At 29.6% G+C, this 23,242-nt stretch overlaps 1 protein-coding gene across 1 annotated transcript; it reads left to right on the forward strand.

Annotated features, from left to right (window-relative positions):
• The first annotated feature begins 18,984 nt into the window (after nucleotides 1-18,984).
• Nucleotides 18,985-20,136, forward strand: LOC113387942 (RNMT-activating mRNA cap methyltransferase subunit-like). The gene is made up of 2 exons (XM_026625324.1): nucleotides 18,985-19,115; nucleotides 19,664-20,136. Exon 2 carries the CDS (start codon nucleotides 19,677-19,679, stop codon nucleotides 20,088-20,090), a length of 414 nt encoding a protein of 137 aa, XP_026481109.1. The 5' UTR covers nucleotides 18,985-19,115; nucleotides 19,664-19,676; the 3' UTR covers nucleotides 20,091-20,136.
• Nucleotides 20,137-23,242: the final 3,106 nt, after the last annotated feature.

A 23,242-nucleotide genomic window follows, 5' to 3' on the forward strand; every position in this document is an offset into this window, starting at 1 on the left:
TGCCCGATATTGAAAAAATACTACAAAGGCTAAAGTTTATTTAACTTAATAGGGTTACCCGATGGTACGATATTTCAGCATATACTTATTAACTTCCCGTAGGGTAAGTTATTGTAACGAGCCAAAAATCGAAATTGAAAATTTTTACTTTACTTTTGTTTATTTCTCGACGTTTTGAAGGTTTCTGAACATTTTGGCATACCTCAGAAAAAATTGATGTGTGTGTGTGCGTGTATGTGTGTGTGCGTGTGTATGTATGGATACAAATTTCCAGTCACGTTTTAGGGCGCACGGATCAACCGATTTGATTGGTTCAAAAAACATTCGATTCCTACTGATAGGGAAAAGAGCTGATTAGTTTTTGGCAAAGGCAGGTCCAACCGTTTCGGAGATACAGAGCAAAGAGTGCAGAAAATAGAAATCGAGTTTTTGAGAGAACGATTCATCCGATTTGAATGATCTAAAAAACATTCAATTAGTAATGACTGGGAGAAGTGTTCATTAGTTTTTGGCAAAGGCAGGCCCAGCCATTTCAAAGATACGGGGCTAAATATGTAAAAAATTGCAGATTTTGAGAGAACAAGCGTCCGATTTGAATGATTCAAAAAACTTTCTGCTTGTCTTAACAAAATAATTTGTTTCAATTTTTGTTTTCAAAAAATTTTTTTTTTGTATATCGAAAATAATTCAGATTTTAATCGTAATTCTGACTAAAGTTCTAATGTACTTTAAATAAATATGTTTAACTTTGCAATTCAGTTTATATAATTCTTATAAATATTAGACAATGTTACAATATTTATAATAATCTATTTGACAACATTCAATATTTCTCGAACATTTCGTTACGGTACGGGAAGTTCCAGCAATTTGCCTTAAGGCACGATGCCATACACCCCACGAGTTTATTCTAGTACTGTAGAGCCCCGATTAACCGGACTAATTGTTGTCCATAGGCATTGGGGTAATCGAAAATCCGGATAATCGATTGTATGAAGAATAATGTTGTGTATTTTATAAAAATAACAAATCCATACATACATACATACATACATACATGTTTTCATAGATTACATTACATACATATACTAAACTGCAGCATTAATCATGCAAAAATTTGAATTCGGATAATTATCCGGAATTTGAGTCCGGATAATCGCGAATCCGTATAACCGACGGCCGGATAAACGAGGTGTTACTTAAGATGATTATTAGTTGATGTCCGATGAAATGTAATATCACGAATATAGTTCCTATCTGAGTTTATTCTGACGGCATTAGTGTTGCCCGATTGAGTAAAACTTAACAAAGAGAATCCCAGGGTTGCCAGATGGCACAATAATACATAAGTACTTATTTCATGAAAGCCTCAACTAGTGGTGTATGGCAAGGCGGCTTAAAGCAAATTGCTGGAACTTCCCGTACCGAAAATTAAAATTTTTAAAAAACCTTTAAAATCTTTTGAAATCTTTGAAAAAAATGATATTTTTTATGATTTTCTTTGAAAATTTGACATTTTTGAAAAATTTGAATATTTTTAACTAAATTATTATAAATAGTCAATATGCTTTATAGTTGGCGAGAAAATAGTAGTTTTAATGAGAAACATTTGGTACTTCTTATTTAGAATATATAGTAACTTTCAACCTATAAATATTTCGAATCTTTTATAACAAAATACTCAGTATATTTATATATTTTATAACAAAATATTCAGTATTTATAAATATTATTTCATTTTATATAAAGTGAAGTAAAGTTGCGATATATAGAAAAAAACTAAGAATTTTGAGACCTTTCTAATGATGTATAATACTTTATATGGTTTCTTTAAAGAAATATAGAATAATGTGGCTATTGCTGGAACCTAACCGCACTTTGCATTTATTTATGAGAAGTTTATGTTTTCATAAAAAAATCCGATTCGCTAATTTTATGTTTTCTCGACGTTTCAAGCCATTCTGAATCGAATGAGACCAAATTTAAGGTGAAAAGGATGTGTGTGTGTGTGTGTATAAACAGATTTTTTGCTGTAAATCGACGTTTTCTCGAAAACAGCTGGACCGATTTCAAAAATTCAAAACCCATTCAATGTATCTTGATCAGGATTATCATTTCTGAGTTTTGTGAGACGATCTGCCAAACCGTTTCTTTGTAATTTGGAAAAAGTGTGAAAACTTTTCGTCCACATTTGAGTTCATACTACCAAATCGATTTTAAAAAATCAAAAACTGTTCGAAAGATATCATTTGGGAATGATGCTGATTAATTTTAGGTGAAAATCTACCGAGCCGTTTTCTTGTAATTAACTGTTGAAAAAAAAAATTAAGCCGATTTTTATGGAATTTTTTTTAACGATATATACCATGGTCTTATAGAACTTACTGAAATATTACGGCCTTAAGACAAATAGTTTGATTTTAAAAATTTACCAAAGTTTGAGAAAATGAGTAGCTCTTTTGACATTTGTTAAAATTAAAATTAGACGATTTACTTGATACTTGGTTTTAATGAACATACTAACCCATTAAAGTCCTACGGAAACTGGTTCAATTATAAAAATTATTGATTTTTAAAAATTTGCTCTTAGAAAATACTCCGAGTAAACGTGTCCGTTCGTTTTCAATCATGTGCAATAAATGAACTCGGAATACTTTTAATAACTCATAAATTAATTTGTTCATTATTGATTAAGTCGATTATTTACACATATCGGGAAGTTCATGTAACTTGCCTCAAGGCAAAATACCAATACCGACTAGTTTTACAAATATTTCTATTACCAATGACCTTCGTCCTCGGCCGTCTTGGCAACAGTGCATTTGTCAATCTGTGCATCGCAAATTCTAAATTCTAAACATTTAGAATTCAAGGCTATCGGATAATAATAATAATGATGATGATAAATAAAAGGTAAGAGACTTGCTAGTAGAAACAATATGCTGATATAGGAGAACGAGTGAATATGTATGATGACGCCATTGAATTGCATTTTGGATTTTCCTTGAATGTTCAAGAACACAGGAAGAACAATGAGTAATTGTAATATATATATATATATATATATATATATATATATATATATATACTAACTAGATGACCCGACAGACGTTGTCCTGTACCCACGTCTACAATGCAAAAGTTCCAAATTTTTTAATATCCTATCCAATACTTTTTAATATTCTATTTGATGTCCTAGTTTTGTAATTCATTTATAGTCTTAGCATAAGCAGTATAAGAAATTCAGAAAAAAATAATATAGTATTTGCGGTAAAAGAACAATATCACACTTGATTTTACCACACAACATAATTGCTTCAAGAATTTAGTCTATAATTTTCATTAGTTGCTTCTTGGCAATTACAATTTCTAAAGTACATTTTTCTTACTAATACTTTAATAAACATTATTGTTTATGTTCAAATCTTTGGTGAATTAATTTGTAAAATCTAGTTCATATGGTGCACTATTCAATCTAAGATCAACATGCTAAAAATTCCATCATATCCAATGCCAAACAAATGCATTTTTGACACGCGAAACAAAATTCTAAATCATTTTTTTAATAAGTAGAAATATTTGTTTGTGTTGTTAAATAATTTAGTAAAGTAAACCAAAATGCGACATGCATAAGTTTAAAAAAATAATGTATATGCAATTTTGGACTTGTTGCGTTATTTATTAAACTGAATTACATAATGCCATCTGCCAAACCATATATTGTATATTATATTATTTTAATTTCTGGTACATCTCAGCTGCTTTTCGGCAATAAAAAAATACAGGTTTTAAATTTCAACAAATTAGTTAATTCATTAACACTAGTTAATTCATTTAGATAAATCTAGATTATAATAAAAAAAGGACTCTACTTACAATCAAACTGGTTTTAGATTTTAAAAAGGACTGTACTGACAATCAAACTGTTTAAATGGATCAAGACTTTATAAAAAAATTCTTTATTTTGAAAATTGAGACAAAGTTTCAGCAAACAGATTTTAGATTTCAAAAAAAGACTCTACTGACACAAAAACTTAATCTAGATTTAAAAAAAGGACGAAAGTAGACGAGTGACAAGCACACTGAATATAAGTCTCAAAAAAGGACTCTACTGACAAGCAAGTTGTTTTGATATTTTTAAAAGGACTCCACTGACACAAAAAATTGTTTAATCAAGTTAGATTAAACTATATTATAATAAAAAGACTCTACTGACACGAAAACTTGACCTAGATACCCCAAGAAAAACTTTATTGGCATCCAACAATAATAATGTAGACATTACATTTTTCTTGTATATTATATTCTAATATTTTCACTTAAATTCAAATTTCACTTAAATTCAAATTTCAAGTAAATTGACATTTCTAGCAGATGACAGTTGAAATGTCAAACAATGATAAGTGTTTTTTTTTGTAATTTTTGCCATTTATTTCTACAATATTACTATAGTTTTATTGTTCATTAAATCTTAAAAAATTCCTTTGACAAACTTTAGAAAGATTTATCAAAATCCGAATAACCGTATCAAATCATACATCCGTACAGAAGAATTTTATACATAAGATATAATTATAAAATTTCCTAAAATGATAAAACAACAATCTCTGAAAGTTTTAGTTTTATTTAGTATGCTTGTCAGTAGAGTTCCTTCATTACTTTTTAGTAATTTTTTTTTTGTTCCTTAGTAGAGTCCGTTTTTAAATATCTATACTATTTATTATTATGCTCGTTTATAAAATCTTATTTTGATTCTAATATTTAGGATTTTATTTTTTGATCGTCAGTAGAGTCCTTTTTTACGGCAATAGAAATATCCCGTCTTGTATTTTAATTTAGTTTGCTTGTCAGTAGAGTCCCATTAGCCTTTTCAGATTCGATTTACAATTTTCGTTAGTAATTTTTTTTTATTAGAATTTTATTACATTTTACTCGTCAGCAGAGCCTTTTTATAATTTGTAGTTTGTATGTCAACTTGCTCGTCAGTAGAGTCCTTTTCTTATTTAGTGTCTTTTATTCCAGTTTGGTCGTCAGTAGAGTCCTGTTTTCAATTTCTAGATTACTATTAAATTTTCCTCGTTTATAAAACTTTATTTTCATTCCCATGTTTTTTTTAGTTCGCTCGTGAGTAGAGTCCTATTACAAACACCGTGACATTGATTTAACGTTGAACTTGTTTAAATAATATATTGTTTATACAAAAGTCGCGTTTGTAAAATATGTGATGACCTTTGTTTTACATTTTAAAATATTAATGCAAATTATTTTGAATTAAATAATTGACTAGGTGTAAGTGGCATTTTGCCTTAAGGCAAGTTGCATGAACTTCCCAATATGTGTGATAATTGAAATACCATTTTTAACTGTTTTTACGAAAACGACGTTGTAACTTACAATTAAATTTAAACATTGCGATTTTTAATTGAAAATTTTCAAACACATTTCTAGGAACTAATAGGAACCCAATAAGAACCTAGTAACAATCCAGTCGGAATCCAATCAGAATATAGCTAACATCCAATTAGGGGGAGTCAAATTCAAGAATTTTATAATAATTTAAATATAACTATTCAATATTGGTAAGAATGCAGTAGAATTAAAAACGGCATCGTACCTTAAGGTAAATTGCTGGAAGTTCCCGTACCGTTACGAAATATTCGAGGAATATTAAATGTTTTCAAATAGATTATTATAAATCTAATCTATGAATCTAATTTTCATTATTCTTATTTTATAAAAAGTAGATTAACAAAACTTGATCAGGCGGGGTTAGAATTAAAGGACTTTATCTCATATTTTCAAGAATTCTGAAAACTGAATTGCAGACTTAAAATCATTTATTTGAAGTATATAAGTGAGAAGCACAATTAGTTCGGTATCTCCAAAACGGATGTACCTGCCTTTGCCAGAAACAAAACACCACTTCTCCCCATCATTACAAATTAAATGTTTTTTAGATCATTCAAATCGGATGCTCCGTTCTCTCAAAAACTCGATTTGTATTTTCTGCATTCTTTGCTCCGTATCTCCGTAACGGCTGAACCTGCCTTTGCCAAAAACTAATCAGCACATCTCCCTAACAATAGGAATCGAATGTTTTTTGAATCATTCAAATCGGTTGAACAGTGCGCCCGGAAACGTGAACAAAAAAATGCGGACACACAAAACAAACACACACATCCATTTTTTCTGAGGTACGCTAACATGTTCAGAAACTTCGGAAACGTGTAAATATGCAAAAAAAATTATTTTCGATTTTCGGCTCATTACTATAACTTACTATAACAGTGCATCCTGTAGAACCAATCATAATATCATATTTTGTAGTAGATTGATCTTCACATTTATACATACTTGTAGTGCACACTTTGATAAAATGTCTTACAACTAAAAATTTTGTTAGAAAACTCATCAATTTTAGTATTTATCCTCATAATAGATATTTTGACAAATAATATAGTAAAATTACATGGTTATAGTATAAACGGTGCGTCCTGTAGAGCTCATCAAAATGTCCTATTTTGTAGTAGATTGATCTTCACATTTATACATACTTGTAGTGCACACTTTGATAAAATGTCTTATAACTTAAAATTTTATGAAAAAACTCGTCAATTTTTATATTTCGTAAGGAAATAGATATTTTGAAGAATTACATACTGAAATTTCAAGATTGTAGGACAAACGGTGCGTCCTGTAAAGCTCATCAAAATGTCATCCATCTCTAAATAGTTTACTTCTACACTTAGAGCACATTTTGATAAAATTTTGTATAACTCAAAATTTTGTTAGAAAACTTATCAATTTTAGTATTCGTCATTATAACAGACATTTTGAGGAATAATATACATGAATTTCAAGGTTGTAGTACAAACAGTGCGTCCTGTCAAACCAATCTTAATGTCATATTTTGTAGCAGATTGATCTTCACATCTATACATACTTGTAGGGCACACTTTGATAAAATGACTTATAACTTAAAATATTTTAACGGAAGGTTAAAAACAAAATTAATTTTTCCCAAAAAAAAACATTTTCAAAGCTTTAAATTCAAACTATCCTATTACCATGAATGAATTGTTTGTTCAACAGTCCTTTAACCAACTCGCTCTACTCACAAGACAAACATCTAACATCTTCCGCCTCAAAAAACTATATAGGTCAATCGATAAATTTATTTACTTCAAACAAATAATTTCAACTTTGCAATTCACTTTATATAATTCTTATAAATATTAGACCATGTTGCAATATTTATAATAATAATCTATTTGAAAACATTCAGTATTCCTCGAACATTTCGTTACGGTACGGGAAGTTCCAGCAATTTGCCTTAAGGCACGATGCCACCCACCCCACTAGTTAAGTTTGCTTTCAAATCATGAAATATATGATGTCAATAGAGTCCTATTTTGTATTCTAACTTTATATCCTGTATTTTAGTTTGCTCGTCAGTAGAGTCCTTTTTTATTTTAAATATTGTAAGAAATAATATTTATTTGCTAGTCAGTAGAGTCTTTTTTATTATCGTATCCCATTTCAGTTTGCTCGTCAGTAGTGTCCTTTTTTATTGTACCTCTTGCATTTTAATTTGCTCGTCAGTAGAGTCCATTTTTAATTTTTTTCATGCCGAGATTCAGTTTGCTGATCAGTAGAGTCCTTTATTTTACGTATTATATTTCAGTTAGCTCGTTAGTAGAGTCCTTTTTATTTTCAAGTTTTGTCTTTAAGTTTGCTCGTCAGTATTGTTCTTTATATTCCAAATTTTGCTAGGTTAACTTCCCATAAAGTATGCTATAGTAATCGCAAAAAATCAAAAATGAAAATTTTTGCATATCTTCAAGTTTGAGAAGTTTCTGAACATTTTGGCATACCTCAAAAAAATGGATGTATTTGTGTATGTGTGAGTGTGGATACAATTTCTTGTTCACGATTTCGTAAGCACGGTTCAACCGATTTGAATGATTCAAAAAACATTTTGCTTGTTTTGGAAAAACAATTTCTTCTGGAGAAAGATTTTTTTTATTAACTGCTTAAAAATCGAAAAAAACTTAAAATCGAAATTGAAAATTTTCACATTTCTCGACGTTTTGAAGGTTTCTGAACATTTTGGCATACCTCAGAACAAATGGATGTGTGTGTGTGTGTGCATGTATGTATGGATACAAATTTCCAGTCACGTTTTCGGGCGCACGGATCAACCGATTTGAATGGTTCAAAAAACATTCGATTCCTATTGATAAGGAGATGTGCTGATTTGTTTTTGGCAAAGGCAGGTCCAGCAGTTACGGAGATAAAGAGCAAAGAATGCAGAAAATAGAAATCGAGTTTTTGAGAGAACGGAGTATCCGATTTGAATGATCTAAAAAACATTCAATTAGTAATGACTGGGAGAAGTGTTCATTAGTTTTTGGCAAAGGCAGGCCCAGCCATTTCAAAGATACGGGGCTAAATATGTAAAAAATTGCAGATTTTGAGAGAACAAGCGTCCGATTTGAATGATTCAAAGAATTTTCTGCTTGTCTTAACAAAATAATTGATTTTGGAAAAAAAAATTGTTTCAACTTCATTTTTAATTCTGACTATAGTTCTAATATACTTTACAAATAATTTCAACTTTGCAATTCAGTTTATATAATTCTTATAAATATTAGACAATGTTACAATATTTATAATAATCTATTTGAAAACATTGAACATTCCTCGAACATTTCGTTACGGTACGGGAAGTTCCAGCAATTTGCCTTAAGGCACAATGCCATACACCCAACTAGTTTTAATTTTCTTTAATTCCAAAAATTATTCCAAAGAATCGTGAAACGTATCTATTTATTCAAATAGAACATTTATCAAATTGTTTCTTGCACTGAGGATGTGTGAAATCGGATCTCAAAAAGTATACAATTACCATGAATGACCTGTTTGTACAACATTCCTTTAACCAACTCGCTCTACTCACAAGACAAACATCTAACATCTTCGCCTCGAAAAAACATATATATAGGTCAATCGATAAATTTCCCCGACGAGTCCTACTCGCATTCACCCTCGTATCCCCATCGTAATTTTCGCATCGGCCTCCAACTCGAAAACTAGGTCACCGCCGCATCGTAACCCCGGCAACGTGACAACAGCCGCCCCCGAAAGCATTTAGGGCGGGCGCCCGCCCGCACCCCCCAAACAAACGGTTTTAGTTCATTGCCAAAAACGACGCGTCACCGCTTGTTTTCATCTGACGTCAGAAGGGGCCGGCGGGGGGAAAAGGGCGCAGAGGAAAAGGGGGGGTGTAGGTGGAGGTGAAGTGGGGGGAAAGGGTCCAGCAGTGCGAAATCAATACTTATGCCTTATGCAACTAACTGGGTGGGCTTCCCCAAGTGGGGAGGTCAAGGGAGCCCCCGGGGCAAGGGGTGACCCGGAAAGGAATTATATATTGGGGGGGGGGAAAGTATACGAGTACTTTGTGTGTTGTTATGGGGCAAGTAGAGAACTTGGAGAAGATATTGCATCTTTGAGAAAGTTGTAATTTTTAATTAACTTCCCGTAGGGTAAGTTATAGTAATGGGCCGAAAATGAAAACTTTTGCATTTCTTCACGTTTTGAAGGTTTCTGAACATGTTGGCATACCTCAGAAAAAGTTTTTGAAAGAACTAAGCTTTCGATTAGAATGATTCAGCAATTCGCCTCAATGCACAATGTCATACACCACTAGTTTACTGTTGTTTGGTTTCTAATTCCAAAAAAATAAAAATATACTCATACCTCGAATTCCCTTTATACCGACTGATTTAATTTTTGTTTTTGCAAGTGCATATATGAATGATTTCTCATAAAAATAACTAGTAACAATGTAGATATAATAACAATAAAAAAATTGTCGAAAACCACTCACCATCGTTTGTCTTTGAAAAAAAAAACATTATTTTTGACTGAAAGCAGTTTTAGAAGTAACAATTTACTGACAAGTGTAGTTAAATGTAGATACATGTTGAATTTAGAGTAAATCAATCAACTGTAAGATTATTTTGATGAGCTCTACAGGACTCACAGTTTGTACTATAACCATGTAATTTTACTATATTATTTGTCAAAATATCTATTATGAGGACAAATACTAAAATTGATGAGTTTTCTAACAAAATTTTGATTTATAAGTCATTTTAACAAAATGTGCTCTACATCTTGCATAGGTGCTAGTAAATACCAATCTACTGAAGATGACATTTTGATGAGCTCTACAGGACGCACCGTTTGTCCTACAACCTTTAAATTTCAATATGTTATTCCTCAAAATGTCTATTAAAATGACAAAAACTAAATTTTATAAGTTTCCTAACAAAATTTTGAGTTATAAAAGATTTTAACAAAATGTACTCTATGTGTACGTATGGATGTGAACATCAATCTACTCTGAGATGACATTTTGATGAGCTTTACAGGACGCACTGTTTGTACTACAACCTTGTAATTTTAGTATGTTATTTGTCAAAATATCTATTATGATTGCAAATACTAAATTTCAAGAGTTTTCTAACAAAATTTTGAGTTATAAAATATTTTATCAAAGTGTGCAATAAAAGTATGTATAAATGTGAAGATCAATCTACGACAAAATAGGACAGTTTGATGAGCTCTACAGGACGCACCGTTTGTCCTATAATCTTGAAATTCAAGTATATCATTCCTCAAAATGTCCGTTATAATGACAAATACTAAATTTAATTAGTTTTCTAATAAAATTTTGAGTTATAAATATATAGAGTTATATCTATCTATTGTGAGATGACAATTTGACGAGCTCTACAGGACGCACCGTTTGCAATAAAATTTTTATATTCAAGTATAATATTCCTCAAAATGTCTGTTATAATCACAAATACTAAATTTGATAGATTTTCTAACAAAATTTTGAGTTATAAGAGATTTTATCAAAATGTGCTCTACATCTTGTATAGGTTCAAGTAAATACCAATCTCTTCTAAGAATGTCATTTTGATGAGCTCTACAGGACACACCGTTTGCACTACAAACTTGAAATTTGAGTATGTTATTCCTAAAAATGCCTAAATTTGATAAGTTTTCTAACAAAATTTTGACCTAAAAAAGATTTATCAAAATTTGTTCCACATGGATACAAGTAAACATCAATCTCTTCTAAGAATGTCATTTTAATGAGCTCTACAGGACGCACAACCTTATAATTTTACTACTTAATTCCTCAAAGTATCTATTTTACCGCCAAATACCAGTTTTTCCAACTTTTCTCACAAAATTCAGAGCTACAAAAGATTTCATTACATGAGTCATTCTTCAAATTATCATTCGAATAATTTTTATCAAAATCCAATATTTATTTATTGAGACAATAGACAGGGCGACTGCGACGACTATACACGTCACGTGTGACTAATTGTCATTGTTAATAAATTAAAATAAAATCGAACGTGGAAGATAACATGTTAGAGATAATATTTTAAATGAAAATAACAATTAAAGAACAAGTTTCGATTTCGATAATAATTATAAGACGCAATGCAAGGTAATAGACAGGGCGCTGGGAGAGATTTTGGTAATATTATTTGGTTAATGATTTATTGTACTTTTGATTTTTGAAAACAAACTAATAATAAATTATTATATCGTAGGATAAAAAATATAAATATTTGCTAATTTTGTTTTTCGAGATAGAAAATTTAATGTAAAAAATTGATATATCAAGAGTTTTTTTAAATTGACGAATTAAAATATTTAAAATTTGAAATAACGAGAGTGATAAATATCATTTGAGTACAAACAAATTTGTAAAAATAAATGGAATCTGCTTATATAAATGGAAATAAAAGAAATCTGCTTATATAATTTCATCTGCCAAACATATACTGTTGACTGTATCTTATATTATTTTAATTTCTGGGACATCTCAGCTGCTTTTTGCCAATAATAATGTAGACATTACATTTTACTTGTAAATTATATTCTAATATTATCTAGACTTATAATTTCAGCTAAATTCAAATTTTAAGTGAATTGACATTTCTAGCAGATGACAGTTCAGATGTTTTCTATTTCAAATGATAAGTGGTTTTTTGTATTTTTTCCCATTTATTTCTACAATATTACTATATTTTTATCCTGAATCATTTACATCCTAAAAAAAATCCTAAACAAACTTCAGAAAGATTTATCAAAATCCGAATAACCGTTTAGGAGAAGTAGCAAATCATACACCCGTATATATATATATATATATATATATATATATATATATATATATTCAGATTTATCTTTTATGATTAGAAAGACAATAGCTTATTACAGACAACAATAGGTGTCTTGAAATATTTCAATTTATTTAATCGAATTTTATCACAAATTCAGATTTAAAATAAAGTTTAATCAACCTTTTCAACCTGATAACATTCATCGATTTCGAAAATGATTCATCTAATTCAAATATGGAAAAATTTGTGACATTGACGGACATTCGAGATGATCTGGCAATACTAAAAAGGATTTATAATAACATGCCTAATTTGCACAAAATTGAAAAAGTGCTCCCGTAAAGTCACAGTTGACAGTAGAGTTCTTTTTTCAGAATCCTGATCTCTTATCTTCAATGAGCTAAGAAAATATTTTTTTCCCTCGTAGTTTCCTCAATAATTGCCTCTGTTTGCTCGTCAGTAGAGTTCCTTCTCTATTTTTGTTTGTATTGCCTGATGGGGTTTTTAGTCCCTTAAAATTTTTCCAATTTTGTGAAAACCATTGAAAAATGTGAAAATGCCCCCAAGCTAAGCACAGTATAAGTGAAAATGTCGCACGGAATTATTTGCAAGCGCGTTTAGACTGTGACTATACGGGAGCACTTTTTCAATTTTGTGTAACTATTTGGCAACTATTTTGTTTTTGAAATCGAATTCGAAATGAAATAACGATTGTTAATGTAGTGGAAATAAATTGATTTATGATTTACATTTGATTTTTTGCTCAGATATAACAGGATAGCAAAAATAATGAAAGTTACAGTATTTGTTGTAATAATATATTTGAAAACGTTTAAAATTTCTCGAATATTTCATTACGGTATGGGAAGTTCCAGCAATTTGCCTTAAGGCACAATGCCATACACCACTAGTTTGGTTTTCGGTTCGAGTGAGGTGAACCAAAAATAATAGTAATTTGTTTCAATATTCACATAATTATTTCTTAAAACCCAAAATTATATTATTATTATTGTTTATATAAAATGTCACGAATTCAATATGGCGTGTTTATTTTTAATTTTAAATCGCTTGCCGATAAAGATCATAATTTGTAGTAATTAGTGTTGTTAAAATAAAATATTTCAGTCTAGACGTTATCGCCAAATGAGGCCTGATTTGTTTTCGTAATTGTTTTTGGAAGTATTTATTTGGAAATAGAAATATTTTTGTGCGTGAGGACCGTGAACCGGGAATAGACGGGGCGCCGATGCCCCATTGAGTAAGCAAATGCATAAATATACATATCGATGCTTTTCTGACGCAACCTCGTAACTCGATTTTTGACGATTTTGAGTTTTAATCGGAAAATCAATCACTAAATATAGACGCATAGATCTGTGAAGTTTTGTAAAAAAAAAATCAACCGAACGTTTTTTATTGAGAAAAATACAATCACGTATCTCAATTCAGAAAAATGTGCCATGCGCAACCTCGTATCTCAGAATACATGGTGGCGTATATGAACAAGTTTCGCTGTCAGCAATGTTGTTTAGTTCAATCCTTCTAATAAAAATTATTATTCAATTAAGTTATTTGTTATTAAAATTTAATGAACGATAGTTAATAAATATATTTATTATTTACTTACCGCAAGTTATAGTAATTTTCCGAAAATTGAAAATGAAACTTTTTGCATATTTAACGTTTCAGAGGTTTCTGAATATCTTGACATACCTTAATAAAATGGATGTATGTGTTTGTGTGCGTGTGTGTGTGGATATAATTTTCTGTCCACGTTTTCGGGAGCACAGATCAACCGATTTGAAACATTCAAAAAACAATCGTTTCCTATTGAGAAAACAGAGCATCCGATTTGAATTATTTAAAAACATTCAATTTTTATTGATGACGTGGTGATTAGTTTCTGGAAAAGACAGGCCCAGTCGTTTCAAAGCTTCCGATTCGAATGATTCAATGAACATTTTGCAGTATAAAGATTCGATTAGTTTAGGAAAGCAGATTTTTTTTGTCCATTTTTTTAAATTTACAATGATTTCTTTGTTTAAATATGAAAAATGATTCGGATTTTAATTTTAATGCTAGCTAAAATTCTAAAACTCTCTTATATACTTCAAATAAATAAATTTAAATTTGCAAATTAGTTTATATAATTCTCAGAAATATATATGAGATATGTTTTTTTTTACTTTTATTTACTTTTTATGTAAACATATATAAACGTCGTTGTCCAGTTTATTCTTATATTTTGTCATTCAAATACAAATAACAAAAGTTATAGTACTTACAATAATCTATTTGTAATCATTTAATATTCCTCGATTCTATTTAATTACGGAACGGGAAGTTCCACCAATTTGCTTAAAGGCACGATGCCATGCACCACTAGTTATATTTTTATTATGTTGAGAACAAATATCACAGTAAGCTACAAAAATTAAACAATTATCAATTCTTACTGACGATAAATGAAATTAAATTTTGTATTTTTTAGAGTTAGATAATGTGTCATCCGCAGATAAAAAATCATTAAATAAAGAAATAATAACAAAAAATAATAAAAGTAACAATAAAAATGATAATCACAAAGTAGTAAATTATAAATCCATGAAAAAGTTAAATATCCTAGATATTGAAATACCTAAACTATGGCCAGATACTATATTGTCGTAATTATAAACTAACATATACCACAAGTTTAATAATGTTTGTTTTTTTTATTAAGAATTATTTAAAAAGTTGATCGATTCTCAAAATAAAACAATTGAAGAAAGTTATTTATGTACTCTTATTTGAAAACAGCATGACGCAACCACGTATGTTACATTTTTTTCCGTGCGACAAACACGTATCTCAAAGAATTGAAGAAAAAATAATGATTAATTGTTTGTAATATCATACTTGTCTCAAATAATTGTCACAAGATTGAATATTTTTAAAATTTATAAAAAAAATGGTTAACAGCAGTTCAAAAATTCGTTATAAAACGTTTTTTGTCTCTCCTGAAAAGTAGTAGTTTCTGAGATACGAGGTTGCGTCAGAAAAGCATCGATATACTATTATGAAACATAAAAACAAACTATGTAGTTGGTATTGGTATTTTGCCTTAAGGCAAGTTACATGAACTTCCCGATATGTGTTGATAATCGACTTAATCAATAATAAACAAATTAATTTATGAGTGATTAAAAGTATTCCGAGTGGATTTATTACACACATTTAAAACGAACGAACGAACACATTAACTCGGAGTATTTTCTAAAAGCAAATTTTCAAAAATCAACAATTTTTATAATTGAACCACTTTCCGTAGGACTATGATGGTTTAGTATGTTCATTAAGACCAAGTACTCTATCGTTATACCAAGTAAATCTTCTAATTATACATTTAACAAACGCCAAAAAAAACTATTCATTTTCCCAAACTTTGATGAATTTTTAAATTTAAACTACTTGTCCTAAGGCCGTAATGATTCAGTAAGTTCTATAAGACCATGATGATATACATCGCCAAAGAAAGTTCCATAAAAATCGGCTTAATTTTTTTTCAACAGTTAATTACAAAAAACGTATAGGTAGATTTTCACCTAAAACTAATCAGTATCATTCCAAACTAATATCTTTCAAACAGTTTTTTATTTTTTTAAAATAGATTCGGTAGTATGAGCTTAAATGTGGACGAAATATTTAACACTTTTTACCAAATTACAAAGAAACGGCTCGGCAGATCGTCTCACAAAACTGACAGACGATAGTCCTCATTGAGATACATCAAATGGTTTTTAAATATCTGAAATCGGTTCAGGCTTTTTTAAGAAATCGTCGATTTACGGCAAAAAATCTGTTCACGCACACGCACACGCACACGCACACGCACACACATACTTTTTCCTTAAATGTTCGTCTCGTTCGATTCAGAATGGCTTGAAACGTCGAAAAAACCTAAAATTAGCGAATCGAATTTTTTGATGAAAACATAAGTTTCTATTTCGGAAGTTAGCAATGTAAAAATTTCACTTTTTAAAAATTCTGGGCAACAGTCTTAATGCCATTTACATCTAGTATTTAAACAGATTTATATCCTAGGTAGTATATTTATATTATTTTTGAAGTAAAACTTCTTTAGACGCGACTAGGGTGTAAATCCGTACAAATGCAACAGTAGTGCGTTACGCCCGAACTGTTTATCATTCGCCCTCGATGAAATCATTTCAATAGGGATCGATTGTGATTAGTCGTCGTATATGTGAATAGAGATCTGTCGTTGTATGCATACCGGCATCGACGTTATATTCGTACCGATATCAACAAGCAAACGGTATAGATAAATAAACATTTTAAAATTACATCGTAGTACAAATCTTGATTTAATGAAAAATGCCTGAATCAGAAGAATATTTTACTCTGTTTCTTGAAAATAATATAACAAATTAAACGTTTGTGCCGTGTACTAAACGTAAGTTTATTGATTAGAAATTATTTCTATATTATTCGTAGTTTCTATAAATCTTTGAAGTTATTAAAACGGAAAATAATTTTTAGACAAGACAGATATTACAGCTGTTCGAAGAATGAAATTATATAGCCTGCGAAAAACTAAAAAAATACAAGCAGTAAATGAATGTATGTTAATTTTAATTACATGAAGTTCTTCAAACACAATTATTACACGATGAGTGAAATTGCGAAAACAATATTTGTTTAGGCGTTGTTTAACATAATCCACTGTGTGAACGAATATTTAGAAGTTATTAATCAGCAATTACTTCATTACTCTATTGAAGGTTCATTTCTAAATGCTAATTACAATGACAAACCGATCATGTCGTATTTGAAGTATGACTTTAATTACATTATTGTTTTCAAATACTACACATATTTTGAATGCTATTATAAATATATAATTTATAACGTATCATTATATAAATGTGTGCATCACAAGAGTGTTACCACATTACTAATAAACATTATTCAAAATTGTTATATGATGTATTTATTTTTAACTTAAATGCCATCTCGTACGATAGCAAAAAAGTATTACTTCAATCGCGTTTGAACCTCATTTTTTCACTACGTTTTTGTTTCCACCGTCGCCCCGTCTATGGGGGCTATTCAACTTTACTTGTTGCTCGAGAATATTTTTGGAAATGTCTTTGAACTACGAACAACGTGTCTTCAAATCAAATCATTTCTATGCAGGGGGCAACGGCAACGACACATTTTTATTTATTCCAATTGACAATTAATTAACACATTGAAGTATAATAAATAAATAAAAAAACTAGTGGTGTGTGGCATCGTGCCTTAAGGCAAATTGCTGGAACTTTCCGTACCGTAATGAAATATTTGAGAAATTTGAAACGTTTTCAAATATATTATTACAAATACTTTCAGTAACTTACATTATTTTTGCTATCTTGTTATATCTGAGCAAATCCAATGCAAATCATAAGTCAATTTATCTCCGGAACATTAACAATCGTCATTTCATTTCGAATTCAATTTCAGAAAAATAGTTGCCTAATTTCCACAAAATTGAAAAAGTGCTCCCGTATAGTCACAGTCTAAACTGAGATATGCCAAAATGTTCAGAAACCTTCAAAAACGTCGATAAATGCAAAAATTTTCATTTTTGATTTTCGGCCCATTACTATAACTACCCTAAGGGAAGTTAATAATAAAATAATTTTGATTAAATAGACAACACAATTATGCAAAGTAACCTCCGTAATTATATGCATTCTTTTCAGTTATTATTATAAATTTCCTGAAGGTTTATAGCCAGAAATTCTGGTTTGTTAAATTCATCAACAGAAATCGAATGCTTTTTGAATCATTCAAAATCGGTAGATCCGTGCGCTCGAAATTGTCACACAGACACATCCATTTTTCCTAATTGTAAGGTTCAGATTCTGTTGGAACGTAAAAATATCCAAAAATTTTCTTTTCCAATTTTTTTGCCATTACTACAAATTATCCTACGCGGAAATTAATTGTATGAAATTTTAGTGAATTTTATCTAGTTTCTATATTAAAAAAAAGAGTGCGCGTAAGGTTCATACGCGATTGAAGTAAAACTAATTTGCTACTGTACAAAATGGCATTTAAGTTAAAAATAAATAACATCATATAACAATTTTGAATAATGTTGAAGAGTAATATGGTGGTAACATTCGTGATGCACACATTTATTAGTGTCGTCAACCATTATACACATTTATATAATGATAAATTATAAATTATATATTTATAATAGCATTAAAAAATGTGGATAATATTTAAAAACAATAATGTAATTAAAGTCATGCTTCAAATACGACATGATCGGTTTGTCATTGTAATTAGCATTCAGACTAGAACCTTCATTAGAGAAATGAAGTAATTGCTGATAAATAACTTCTACAATATTCGTTCACATAGTGGATTATGTAAAACAACGCCTAAAAAGTTTTACTTCAAAAACGGCTCATATATTACATCGGAGCGGAAAAGTGTAAAATCTTTCAAACAAGTTATCATCAGGAATCCTGAACCGATTTTGATAATTCAAAAATTGTTTGAAAGATATTAGTTCAGATTAGTTTTTTGTCAATATCGGCCGTCATTTCTTCGTAATTACTTGTTAACAACTAGTTAAAATTTTATTCACTATAATTCCTGTATAAATTATTCAAATTTTTCATTTATAAAAGCAATAAATTTAAATTAAGCGCGAAACGGTGCTGCCATCTTTCAACGACAAACGTAAACTCGAACTAAAAACCAAAATGGCCGTTTGACATTTCAACAATGAAGAGAAATTTAATTGCAAAATCGTATTCAAGTTAATATTTACTTAAAATTACACAGTGTTTTATTGAATCTACATTTGAAAACTATTTATATCACATTCTAGAAAACGTAAGTATAATTTTTATATATCTAAATGACTACAGTTACAAAATTTTTACATTTTGTTGAGTCTTAACCTCAAAAGTGTAGAAAACATATTTTATGGAAAATCTGTAAATAATATTATAAAATTGTATTCTATTTGTATTATATTGAATCAGTATTGCGTTTCGAAACATATAAGAGTTAATTTTTATTTATATAAATGGCTTGGTAAAAGTTTTATTGCATTTTGTCAAATCCTAACCTCAAAAGTGTTAAAACAGGTTTTGACAGAAAGTAGTAAAAGAAATATGAAATTATTATCTGTTTAACATTATAATTTACCTGTGAACAAGAAATTCCTTCAGTTAATTATAAAAGTACTTTATTTGTAAAGTAATTGTTCCTTCAGTTTATGAAAAATAGACAAACAAATAGTAAACTCAGTTGCTCCATGTCCCTTTTTCCCTTGTCAGTAGAATTTACTTTCTAAGAAGCTCTAGAAGTCAAAAGTGAACTAAAAATAAAAAAACAACATTAACAATACATCTTTTGACACAAATTTCTACCCCCAGCTATCTATTTACCATGGTGGATCCTCATCGCAAAATCAACAACCTAACAGAAGAGCACAGAGCCTTCCTAGCCGAATGTGAGCAAGAATTTGCAGACAGATACACAGAAAATGATCCCGAATTCAAAACCTATCTCGAAAAGAAACCAAGTGTGCCCCCCATAGTCGACCCATGGCAAGGGTCTCAGAAAAGGACATACGACAACCATCGAGGAGGCAGAGGCAGGGGCTATTTCAGACACCGAGGAGGTGGTGGAAGATATAATAATAATAGAGACGGTGGTGGAGGTGTTTATCATAGACAGAATAATTATCAAGGCGATAATTATAATAATCACAGAGGCGGCGGCGGTGGTGGTTTTGGTGGTTATTATAGAAGGAATCCCCATGGTAATAAGTTTTATGGGGATCGTAATAGACCTTATTGAAAGGTGTTGTGATTTGTTTGTAATTTTGTAGATTAATTTTGGTTTGTAGAAGTATTTATTTTTTTTATAATAAAGATGATTTTTGAGTACTGGTTTGGTTTTGTTAAATGATTTATTTTGCAGCAGTTCAAATTGTAATCTTTTTAGTAATCGAAATAAAAAGTTGTCTGAAAAAGTTACAACTATCAGAAGATATTGTAACTTGTCTGAAAATTTTGTAGTAAATTTTTTGAAAAGTACAATGCTCAAAAACTTTATAAATTGTCTGAAAATGTTGTAACTTGACTGAAAATTTTGTAGTAAATTGTTTAAACATGTTAATTGCTGAAAATTTTTATAAACTGCCAGCTAATGTTGTAACTTGTCTGAAAATTTTGTAAACAGTTTGATAGTGTTGTTACTTGTCTGAAAAGGTTGTAAGATGCCTGAAAATTTTGTTGTACCTTATATGCAAATGTAACTTGTAACTTGTCTGAAAATTTTGTAAGCAGTTTCATAGTGCGGCATGCTGTAAATTGTCTGAAAATGTTGTAAATTGTTTAAAAATGTAAATTGCTGAAAATTTTTGTAACCTGTCTAAAAATGTTACAAGCTGTTTGTAACTGTAAATGGTATAAAAATGTATTAACTTGTCTGAAAATTACTGTTGTAAATGTTGGAAAATCTCTAAAAATTTTTGCAGTAAATTTAAAAATGTTGCAAGCTCTTTAAAAATTTGGTAAGTTGTTCTAAAAATTGTTGTGAAAATTTTGTAAAAAGTTTGAAGTAAAATATCTGAATATTTTGTAATAAATTGTTTGACAATATAAATTGTTAAAAATTTTGTAATAAATTATCTGAAAATATAAATTGCTGAAAATTTTTATAAAATTTCTGAAAATTTGACAGTTAATTGTTTGAAAATTTGGTAGTTAATTGTTTGAAAATGTTGCAACCAGTCTGAAAATGTTTTAAGCAGTTTGATGGTGTTATAACTCATCTGAAAATGTTATAACTCCTTTGAAAGTGTTGCAACTGGTTTGAAAATGTTGTAACTTGCGTGAAACTGTTCTAACTTGCTGTTTGAAACTGTAAATTGTTTAAAAATATTGTAACTTGTCTGAAAATTTCTGTTGTAAATGTTTGAAAAAGTTGTAAGGTGTCTAAAAATGTTCTAACTTGTCTGAAAACGTGGTAACGTGTCTGAAAAGGTTGTAACAAGTCTAAAAATGTTGTAAGATGTCTAAAAATGTTCTAACTTGTCTGAAAATGTTGTAACTTGTCTGAAAATTACTGTTGTAAATATTTGAAAATGTCGTAAAATGTCTAAAAAAATTTACAGTAAATTTAAAAATGTTGCGAGCTCTTTGAAAATTTGGTAACCTGTCTAAAAATATTGTAACTTGTCTAAGAATGTTGTAAGCAGTTTGATAATGTGGCAAGTTGTTAGAAAATGTTGTAAAATGTCTGAAAATTCTGTTGTAAATTGTTTGAAAATATTGTAAGCAGTTTGATAGTGTTGTAACCTGTTTGAAAATGTTGTAACTTATCTGAAAGTCTTGTAAAACGTCGAAAAATTTGATTGTACATTGTTTGAAAACGTGGCAAGTTGTTTGAAAATAATGCGAAAATTTTGTCAGCAGTTTGATAGTGTTGTAGCCTGTTTGAAAATGTTGTAACTTGTCTGAAAATGTTTGTTATAACCTGTCTGAAAATGTTGTAAAATGTTCGAAAATTTTGTTATACATTGTTTGTAAACTATGCAAGTTGTTTGAAAATTGTGTAAGCAGTTTGATAGTGTTGTAACTTGTCTGAAAATTTTGTAAGCAGTTTGGTGGTGTTGTAACTCGCCTGAAAATGTTATAAGTTGTTTGAAAGTGTTGTAAATTATTTGAAAAATTTTTTGAATTGTCTGAAAATTTTGTAACCTGTTTGAAAATGTTGGAGCTTATCGAAAAATGTTGTAAATCTTATACCTAAAAATTCTGCAGTAAATTTAAAAATTTTGTAAGCTTTTAGAAATTTTGATAAATTGTTATAAAAATTGATGAAAAATGTTGCAATAAGTTTGAAAATGTTGTAAATTGTTGAGAAAATATTGAAAGCAGTTGATAGCATTGCAAGTTGTCTGTCTTAAAAAATTTTGCAAGTTGTCTAAAAATATTGTGAGCCGTCTATAAAGGTTGCAGGTTGTCTCAAAAATGTTGTGAGCCGTCTAAAAAATGTTTTATATAAATATTTTGCAAGATCTTTGAAAATTTGGTAAATTGTTCTAAAAATTGTTGAAAAATTTGTAAATTGTTGTGAAAATTTTGTTAGCAGTTTTTGATAGCATTGCAAATTGTCTGAAAGTGTGGTAAATCGTCTGAAAATGATGCAACTCGTCTCAAAGTGTTGCAACTCGCCTAAAAGTGTTGCAACTCGTCTGAAAGATTTACAACTCGTCTCAAAGTGTTTCGACTCGTCTCAAAGTGTTGCAACTCGTCTCAAAGTGCTGCAACTCGTCTCAAAGTGTTGCAACTCGTCTCAAAGTGTTGCAACTCGTCTCAAAGTGCTGCAACTCATCTCAAAGTGTTGCAACTCGTCTCAAAGCATTGCAACTCGCCTCAAAGCGTGGCAACTCGTCTCAAAGTGTTGCAAATCGTCTGAAAGTGCTGCAACTTGTCTAAAAATGTTGCAACTAGCATGAAAGTGTTGCAACTTATCTGAAAATGCAAATTGCTCAAAATGTTTGAATATTATCTGAAAATGTTGCAATAAATCCTTTGACAATGTAAATTGTTTCAAAAAGTTGTTCTCTGGCTGAAATTATTGTAATTTGTCTGAAAACGCCGTAAATCGTCTGAAAACGTTTTAAATTATCTGAAAACATTGTGAGCTATCTAAAAATTATGTAATCTGTCCAAAATTGTTGTAACTTGTCCGAAAACCATGTAAATTGTTTAAAAAGGTGGTAAATCTATCTGGGACTGGAAAATTTCGTATATTACTTTAGAAAATTATTATTGAATTAATTAAGTAAACCTATTAACGATTTAGAAAACCTAAAAAAAAAGGTTTTTGCACCTTGTCAAAAAGACAAAACAGAATATATTTTATATATTACACAGAGAGGCTCAAAATCAAAAAATCATTTATATAAATTTTGGAAATCAAAATATATCATATTCAAA

This window comes from Ctenocephalides felis, unplaced genomic scaffold (assembly GCF_003426905.1).
Source record: "Ctenocephalides felis isolate EL2017-DRISC unplaced genomic scaffold, ASM342690v1 CF-g0.4_SCAFFOLD_03572, whole genome shotgun sequence".
NCBI classification, from domain to species: Eukaryota; Metazoa; Arthropoda; class Insecta; order Siphonaptera; family Pulicidae; genus Ctenocephalides; species Ctenocephalides felis.

Coding starts and splice junctions, on each gene's coding strand:
- LOC113387942 (XM_026625324.1), top strand. CDS start 19,677: ATGGTGGATCCTCATCGCAAAATCAACAACCTAACAGAAGAGCACAGA.